This window comes from Neopelma chrysocephalum, unplaced genomic scaffold (genome assembly GCF_003984885.1).
Source record: "Neopelma chrysocephalum unplaced genomic scaffold, ASM398488v2 Primary Assembly neopelma1_25, whole genome shotgun sequence".
NCBI lineage: Eukaryota > Metazoa > Chordata > Aves > Passeriformes > Pipridae > Neopelma > Neopelma chrysocephalum.
The window spans coordinates 40406810-40416723 of record NW_020897694.1 but is presented as its reverse complement, the minus strand read 5'-3'; the positions used below and the strand labels follow the sequence as shown (position 1 = coordinate 40416723).

The following is a 9914-nucleotide window of genomic DNA, read 5'->3' as shown; positions in this document are numbered from 1 at the left end:
ATTCTTCATGTTCTAAAGAGATGTGATAATTAAATAATCCTTCATATCCATTTATAAGGTACTGGGTGACAAAATGAACCCCACAAGATGTAACAATGAGGGGGGAACAAGAACCCTACCCCATCAGTCACTGTGGTTGTCTAAGTCTCCACACAATCATCACATCTCCACTTGATGAAGCATCCCACCTGTCTTTAAAGTTGGACCCTGCGGTGCTTCTCTTCTCATCCAGTTTATGAATCATACTGCAGCCATGATACCTGCCTTGTTTAATTTTGCTGTAAAAGTCATTTGGGTATTACAGAGGTCTGGTTGGAGACAACGGAACAAACACCTGAGTCATCTCCATTACAAGTGCTGTGAGTTAGATTTTGACATCCCAAAGGTGACGTGGGAGAGGTACTTAGTGGGACATGGGTTGCCCTGACTGTCTTCAGAATGTTTCATGGAAAATTTTCTCATACAAACACATAGAAAGCAATTTTGAGTGCACTTGTTTGCATTTAATTTTAATCTATAAACTAGAAGTAGCTGGCAATACAAAGATGGAAGATTAATAAAAGTAACTGTAAAAATGACAGAACTCATTAATGAGAATATATATATTAAAAAAAGAAAAAGAACAAGAAAATAAATGTATTAATGTATTTTAAAAGAGAGACTACTTCTAAAAACCCTATAAAACCCCAAAGTGTTTAAGGCAGTGTCTTAATTATCTCAAGGTCAAGAAAGGGTAGGAGGATTGATTAAAACTGTGAGCTCTTTGATGACCTCCAGAAGGAAGCACAGAAATACTGAGATCTGTATAAAGAATTGTAACCATCTTGGTATAAAACTAGAAAAGCTAAGGAGTGAGCACATTAAGATAAACATGATGTGAAAATCAATAGCTGATCTAAGTACAGAGATAATAGAAAAAAGCCCAAGAATGTTAGTCTGTGCCCAATGGAGAAGGAAGTCTTTCTTCCTTAAAGTACCAGATTACTTGAGTCCACCAAGGAGAAAAGAAACTGAGTTTCACTAGTCAGGAAAAAAATCACATCAAATTCTTCTAAGGGACAAATCACATCAATTTCCTCCAAGGACAGGATAACAGACTGGGTGACTGCAAAAGGTGCAGTACACCTCAGGTCTCTCCATTAAGGGAGGCTTCTAACACCATTTTATATAACGCTTTTATCGCAACAGGAAGACAAACACCATTCTGGATGAAACTACTGTAAGTTTGGTGCAAATCTGGTTGAGAAACTGCACTACTTGACTGAAAGATTATATGGAGGTGAGCCTGAGGACCTCTGACACTGATATTTTCCACAGTGACATGCAAGACAGAAGAGAGTGTTTACTCACTGCATTTAGCTCATTCCAGACTGGAAGGATGACCATAAGTTGACATGAGAGTTCAGGCAATCTTGTGAAACTGGAACAGTGATTCTACGTAAATAGGAGCCAATTATGTAAACACAAAACCAAAATTTCACCTTTGGTCTCACAACACACAACCACAGAAATTTATAAAATATGTAATAAAAATAAGACATCATCTCCATTTTCACGAGCACAAGAAATAATGAGATCCCATCACTCTAAGGAACACTCAGATTAGATATTAGGAAACACTTTCTAGACATTGTAAGGCTAATTAAGGAGTAGGTTAAGCTGCGTGGGTGAGCTGTGGAATCTCATTGTGAATCTGTAGGAACAGGTTAGACAGCATCTGTTAGGACCAGTTTACTTGCTCTCACGCTGTCAGAGCCAGGAAGAGCTCTCACATTCTGCCTGTGATCTTGCAATACCTGAGCTAAGGCAAGTAGCATGCACTATATACAGATGGAAAAGGAATACTGCAAGGATCTATCAAGAATACAATATTTCATTTATTACTGATGCTTTAGTTGCTAATTTTTGCCTCTTATCCACACCCGTGTTCATCTTTCCCTTAGTATGATGGATGTTCTGGAAAGTACAGATTATGCCTTGATTTGCCCTCAAAGAGCTGTCAGTTATAGCTGGGAAACACAGCATAAGATGTAGAATGATGGTGGTCTACCTAATGTTGACAGCTTACCATTTTTAAAATAATTGTAGTTACAACTGTTATGGTTATTGAGGCCTTTGGCAGGAAATGCACCATATTTCCCAAAGTGATTCATGTTTGCAAGCAAGCTTTTATGAGCTACTTGTGTTTTTATAAAGTCACCATGAATCTATACATTTGACTCCTTTGCAGTCATACCAAGTGCATGAAAGGTCAACTCAGGAATTGTGAGCGGTTCTGCAAAACTGAAGATGAAGGAGTTATATGTTAATGTGCTGCTGGCTATGCCCAGGGCAATGACAAAACCTGTGTATCTGTAGGTAGGAAGCGGGAATTAAAGTTCATTCTATGGGACACACATCACATCTGCACCTTGTTTGGTAAGTGCTGGTGTGTTGCAGTGCTGTTGTAGCATAAAAAATAATGTTAATTGTTCAGACCTTTGACATTGCTTGAGGTGTTGATAACAAATTTAATAAGATCTTAGGTAAAGGTCATAATTTAAGTTATATCAAATTGTTCAACTGTGAGAGATGTGTGGCAGCAAAAATAGCTCAGGTAACTGTTCTATGCAAGTGGGTGCATTCTTGCAGGGGACTGCAGAACCCGTGTCCCAGCAGGAGCAAAGCCATATGAGAAACAAGTGATTACAATGGGCCCAGATTCCTCTTCTCCCACAGACTGAAACAGATCCTTCATGCTTTGGAGGATTTTGTTAGAAAGCAATAAGTTAGATTTTTTGGTTGGTGAAAACTGGTGTCTATTTTCCAGGCCTGAGTTGTGCTGAACATCTACAGATACAAATGAATAGGAACCCAAGAAACTTCTTCCTTTACAATATATAGTTTGCAAGGACTCATCATTTCAGTAGTAGTAAAATAATGTGACTGTAGTTGTATCTCACTTGTTTCTCCTCAAATATCACCTGTTTCATCACCTTTCATATCACATATCACCACCTTTCTCTTTTTTTCTAATAACAGGTTTTCTGCAGTTACATACAGTAACCTAAACACATTAATAAATACTGACATTGAATTTAAATCCATCAGTTTTGCCTGTTTTCAAATTGAACATTGGCTTATTAGTCTCAGTCTATTCTTCTGTCTGTCTGGTGATATTTGTTATAATGCCTTTTGTAATTTAATACCAAGTTACTGTCATGAGTTGATGATTCCAGACATGGAAGACTTTACTCTATTTTTCAATTACAAAAGATTTAATAACAGCAGGTACCTGAAAATAATTATACCAATACTGTAAGATAGGTAACTTTTAAATACTTTGAAAATGCTGAACACATTTGCCCACTTACTCAAAACAGGTACATTTTAGAGGTGGAAAATCATTTTCAACCATTTTGATCCTTTTGCATTTGCAAAGATTTTATTAATGTCTTGAAAAATCTAGCAGAGCCAGCCCTGACAAGAACACCTGCATATCTAATTAGATCGCAAAAGGCTGCTGTTGAGGAGTTTTCTTGAACTATTAAGCAAGTTTTTCTCATTTTCATGAACAGTTGATTCCCTGAAAGTGACGTGTTTCCCTGCAAACCCTGTTCCTCCAGTGTAGGTACTGCAAAACCCATGCTCCAGCAGGGTTGAATAATTTCTTGGGGGTGAAAACCAACACAAGGTGCACTGGAAGCTAGATTTAGTTTTCTGACCATGAAACTGTACCTTATACCAAGGGGTCTCTCAGACAACCTCTGTTGAATGGCACTTCAGTGACAGAAATTGCTTTCAACAGCAACTGTCTGTCCTGCTGTGCTGGAGGTTACTGTCCCTTGCATGTCATTTGGCTTGGTGCCCCAGGAACTGCACAGGCACCATATGCCCCAGAGAAGTGGAAGACCATAGTCCTCCATGCCCTAAATTTTGGCTTAAATCAGCAAGAAAGATAGCTCTGAGCTCAGGTGGAGGCTGGTAACAGCAGCTGAGCCTTCATAGCTCTGTGCTCAGTGTTATGGACAAGAACACCTTACTCTCAGCATGTGACACATGCTTCAAAGTCCCAGTACTGTCCAAACATCAAGTATTAGCATTTTGGTTTTGCCTTTGCAGTCAAGTTCCCACACGAGATTAAAAAATCATGAAGCCAGTTGATAGAAGTCACAGGAATCACAGCAAATCAAGATGCTCATCCTGAAAATGAGGAAACCACAGAGGCCCCAAGCAGCCATCTGGAGGTCACCAGAGAGGCTGTCAGTTTACCCAGGATGTCCCCGTGGCAGGTAAGGAGCCTGACCCTGCTCACCAGGACTGGCACCCATTTAGTCTTCACTGTGCTTGTCCATGCCTGCTCCCCAAGGGTGTCTAGCCCAGTCTGAGACAGACTTCCCTGGCATCAACATTTTAGATGGGATATTCCACTTTCCTGAGTACTGTATTACTGCACAGATCTCCTACCATAAATAACCTTGTGTCTCCATTTCAGCATCAAGCAATTGCTGAGAGGGGGAGGGTAGGAGAGAAGTAGGGTTGCAGGTATGGGATGCAGAGCTTGGTGAGCCCTTTCCCTCTCAGTCACCTGATCATGCAGACAGCATCATGACCATATCAGAAGAGTAGTCTGAGTTCCTGTTGTGGCCAAGACTAAAGTGAAGTAAAAAACCCAAGCAGGAACAACGTTATTACAATATCAGGTAAATTTTGTTTTAAAAATAGCAACCAAAAACTGTTGGTAAAATAACTGAATGCACAAACTTTGCTTAGAGCCAGGATAAAGATCTGCCCTGACAAGTCTCCCATTGTGGCAGCTACATCTCAGTGTAACTCTCAACTCCTCTGAATGAAGATTGCCTTTTTGACAGAAAATAAATATGAAAATGTCTACTTCAAGAAAACTGTTTGAATCTCATTTAGATGTTCAGGATTTTGTGCTTTAGTTTTCTTCTCTCTCTTTGCCAGCTGTTCTTCTAGTAGATGAGTATGATGAATGGTTTTGCAGGGGGACAGTTCTGAATGAGTATTTTATACTTTCTGGAGCTCATTGCATTAACCAGTCTAAAGACTTCTTGTTGGTAAGTACTTGTCACTTTTCCCTTTACTACAAAAAAAAAGAAGTGTCCTGTGTTCATGTCTCCATATGCAAGATGCTGAATTCTGCCAGAGTTTTTCTTGCCCTCTTGTTATTCCTTCCTGCTCCTTGACTGACAGTGTCTCTTGCCTCTTGACTAACTGTGAAATACATGTTTAAATTTGTAGAATGGACAGTTTCTTTAAGCATAGCTTGGCCTAGAGTAGCTTATATATGTTAGAAGCCAAATATAAAATGGGGAAGGTATGTTGGCAGGTAAGGTTGAGATGATGTGGTTAAATTGGTCTAACATTACACATTTATGCAATTTCCTGTGTTGGCCAAACCCTGAAGAATTCCAGATGCCTCATTCAGATATTAGCAATAACTGTTTTGACAGCATGTAGATACTATTCTGATACTGTTCCATACTTGAAATATCAAATACATTATTTATTACTGTTGTTTATTAAAAAGTAGTTTATCACAAGTTCTAGGCACTCAAAAATGGTATTCTGAGTCATAAAAATTGTACTCAGCCTACAAGAGTAAAGCAAAAATTGTGGTTGTCTAAACTCCAATTGTTTGTCGGTTTAATTCCCAAAGAGAAATTTATACAAATCAAGAAAGATCAAATACATATGTAAACTGGTAAATTTTTGTATGCAGAATGTTGAAGTTTTAAAAGACAATAAATATCTAATTACTGTTTAAGTCTGACTATATTGCTCTACAAATGAGAGGGGCAAAATTCTTCTTTTCTGTGTTGAGGCTTTTGGTTGTGTATCACGAGTGCCATTGGCAATATTGTAATGAAGCCCAAAACTTTATATCAAAGTTTTCATTAAAAGCATTATTCTGATTGCAAAGTTCTGATTTTCTACTTGCTTGGCATTTTGGCAGCCTTTTAAAACTCCTCCAAAATGGGTATAAATTGCTACAGCTTCAGCATATAGGACTGGTCTATTTTATTTGTACAGTACAATACCTATACAAAGTGCAAGGAACATTGGTTCCTTCTTTTATCCAAAGGATTTACCCCTTCTTGAATTCCCATAGGATCTCCATTGAAGCATCAGATTATAGTTCAGCCCTAAGATATATATTGAGAAAGCCAAATCTGATATATGAACTGTGGCCATGCTCAGATGTGTCCCAGGGACTATATGGAGGCCATTGCCCAGGGCTTGCACTTGCTGACCTATCCCTTCATTGCTATCCGTCTCTCCTCCCACACAGCCCTGCATTACCACTTGCCCAAGCTCTTCAGCACTCCTGGTTTATTCATAACCAAGTATAAAAGGCCTGGATCATCTTGGAAGATGGACTTTGGAACTTGAATAGGCTTTTTTACCATCTTTTTTCAATACGGACAGATTTCTTTCCCCTGTCATAAATACAGAAGTCAGCCCCCAAAAGCAGTCCAGCAGTGTGACAGTTGCACACGTCCACAGAGTCCATGTCTCCCATGGCTTGGGAGTCAAGTTTATGGCAGAAACCACTTCCACTACCCACTTACATCTGTTTAGGCCATGGGTGGAAGCTGTAAGGTGCAGACTTTCCACTGGTGCTGCTGAGGTCAGATCAGGATTTCCCTCGGGTCTGAATTCCAGGTAAAGTCCAAACGCTTCTCTTCATTACCCACTTCAGACTGTGTCAGTGTTAATAGGAGTTTGCCTGAAAAATCCACTGCTTAGGTTTTGCTGAGAACCATTTTTAGCCTGAAGTTCAGCACAGGGCAATGGGGAGATGTTGTCAGAGAAAATTGGAGAAAAAATAATAAATCCTTATCCAAATGGCACAGACTCCAAAGTGATTTTTCTTCATTTTTCGCAAGGGATCAGGATATTCCTCATCTCAGAGCAAAATCAAACACCTTACCAACCTCCCTTATGCATCCTTTAAACTGTCAGCTAGGAGCTGAAGTGCTACAGTGTCGTCTGTGCATGTGCTCTGCCATCTTCTGGTCAGTTTTATTGGTTGCACTTTTGGTAGGGAAAAAGGTATTAAAATAAAAGTGGGGGGAAGGGGGTAAAGAAACACGAAGGTGGATGTAAAGAAAGAATGTATTTTAATAAATGAAATATTAACAACAATTGCTATTTTTAACAACATATGCACAGAAATAGAGAATGTCAGAGCTTGCACCTACACAGATCATAGAATCATAGAAGGGTTTGGGTTTGAATGGACATTCAAAGATGACCTAGTACAGCACCATCTGCCATGGTTAGGGACACTTTCCACTAGATCAGGTTGTTGAAAGTCCCATCCAGCCTGGCCTTGAACACTTCTACAGGTGTGGCAAATGTTGGAGTAGTTACAATATTGGAGTAGTTACAAGGTGGCTTTTGTTTTCACTGCCAGGCTGTCAGGAGACTTGCACATCCTTGTGGCTATGCTCACGGCCTTGTTGTGAATGCAGCATCCACAGGAGAGAATCAGAGCTCTCTGGGATTACATTCCTTCCCCCTGTTTGCTCCTCCATTGCAGGTTTTCCTGCAATCTCTAACCAAACCACAAAAACAGCGCTGATGCTCTTTTGAAACAGCTGCATGTTCCTCCTGCTTTTAGAAGTGCTGATGCATGTTGGATTTGGCAAGAAAAGCTTTTGGTTTTTGTCTGCATGTGGTGAACAGACCTGGCTGATGGCAGTCCAGGTGTTAAGCTGAATCATAACCCATTTTAACTGTACTAAGCATTAATCCTTTGCAGAGTATGTGTTTCCTTTCTGCTGGCTGGAGAAAGCGCATCTGACATTTTTGTAGCTTCTCTGCACACAAAGACCTGTGCTGCCTATAAGCATGCATGCTGATCACGCTTCACATGAGGAGAATGGAAATGGGATTAGCTCATGTCACTCATGGCTAGCTCTTGACCAAGACTACACATGACTGCAGTCACCTGTTTTGGATAGTCTGGTGCCTAGTCAGGGCTGAGGGATGTGCTCCCATTTTGTTGTTCTAAACAGTTGTCTGCAAGGGAGCATTTCTTCTTTAATTTGAAAAAGCACTATCTTTTTCTTGAATCTGCTGCTTCCACTTCCATATTGTCTATGGAAAGAATAGCCTAAATCTCCACAACATATTTGCCCCAAAGATCAGCCCTCTGACAGAGGAATTACTGAGTTAAGCCATGATAAAACCTGGCCTCTGCCCTCTCCATCTCTCTGGAGCTGACTACAATTGCTGTGATTTACCTGCAGCTTCTCCATGGCATTTCCCTCTGGGGAGAGACCAGCCAGGTAGTAGGCAGTCAGTCCTCATCCCCTCCTTTTCCTTATGAGAAAAGATGGTGCGTTGGGGATCTGTCAACACTCAGGGCACAGGGCAGTTTATCTCTTCAGTTTGTCAGGCAGGAGATGAGTGACCTGCGTGGAAAAGGACAATGTGGAGGACAAGGAGGTGGCTTGCTGTAGCCATGAGAGGTTTAGCAAAAGGGGTAATGTGGCTGTGGGGTTCAGCAACATTTTGTCTGCTGCCCTGTGCCATATGGGATGGACAGGTGTTGCCCAGGGTGGGCTGCAGCGGGGCTACAGTCACTCACACCTGCTCTTACCCCCTCACCCTGCTGGTCAGGACTCTGGGTAACCTGGAGCAAGGACAGAGCACAGAGGAAGCCAGTAGGGTGCTGAGGACTGTGCCAGAGGCAAAATGGGGAAGCAGAGGAGGCAGAGGCAAGAAAGTCACCAGGTCTACTGGCAGCACAGATGGCTCAGAGCAGAGGGGCTTGGAGGGGCCCCTGCTACCACCCCACTTTCAGTGAGTTGGTGGTTACTAACCACCAGCACCACAGTCCACTTCTCCTTGAACTATCTTCAGTATCCACAACACACAATTAACTGCTGTGTCTGCGTGCCCCTCGGAAGGAGGGAGAAATGTGGCTGCAAGCTCAGCCATCAGCTTTCATTATTTGCTTAGTGCAGAGGTGGTGTTTTCTGGTAAATAATAGCTGTCCCCTTTCACTAGCATTTCCGAAAAGCATGTGACCAGTTACTCAGGACAGCTGCCCTTGACCTCTCAAGCTGCAGCAGGGCTGATGGCCAGCCAGGGTCCGTAGCATGAGGTGGGTGGCATTGGCAGGTTCCCATCACTGCCTGGGCAGCTGGCCTGCAAACCCACTTTCCCTGGATTACTGCACTGGGCAGGAAATTACTTCCATGGGAACTGGTTGCTAGAGCAGGAACAACTCCCTCAGTTACTCCATCCTGAGGAACTGCTAATTTCATATCTGACACTGCCTGCAGGCTTCATCCTGGAACCAGTAACCCTCCAAGCTGGGGGCAATCCTTAAGCAAGGCTACAGGAAATAGAGTGCGAATCTCCTTAACAAAACACATCACCATGTGCTCACTGTGGTAATTAAAGGCATGAAAGAAGAAATCCCAGTAACACTTCATATGGAAAGACGTGCAGAAAGACTGCCCTTTTAAAACCCTCTGTTTATTACATTTTCCACAGTCATATGAAAATTAAAATATAAAGCCTGTTGCATTGATATCAATACAGAAAAAGCAAAGTCAGTGCCATATGTACTGAGTACACTGTGTTCCATTCCGAAGGACACAGCTTCTCAGTCAAGGGATACTTTTTTAAAAAAATACACACAGTCAGAAAAAAAATGACCATGTAAACTAAGATATGGTGAGAATACAGCTTCTGAAGCTCTGTGTTGTTAATATTAACCCAATTTGAATAATTAACTTATATTTAAATAGTTCCTTAATTGGTTTGCAAAATGTAAACAGTTTCTAAAACTTGTGTTTTAGAAAGTCCTGTGCTGACATCAAGTGGTGACATATTTTTCAAGCTAAAGGGAGCCAGACTTGCTGTACTGCATATGCACAGGATGATATTAT

The 9914-nt window shown here is 41.2% G+C and overlaps 1 protein-coding gene across 1 annotated transcript; it reads left to right on the top strand.

Moving 5' to 3' along the window:
* Positions 1-2243: 2243 nt before the first annotated feature.
* On the top strand, positions 2244-5189 carry LOC113963756 (coagulation factor X-like). The gene is given in 4 exon segments (XM_027675196.1): positions 2244-2358; positions 3558-3606; positions 4136-4275; positions 4954-5189. Coding segments are annotated over 4 exon segments (540 nt in total).
* The last annotated feature ends 4725 nt before the right edge of the window (positions 5190-9914 follow it).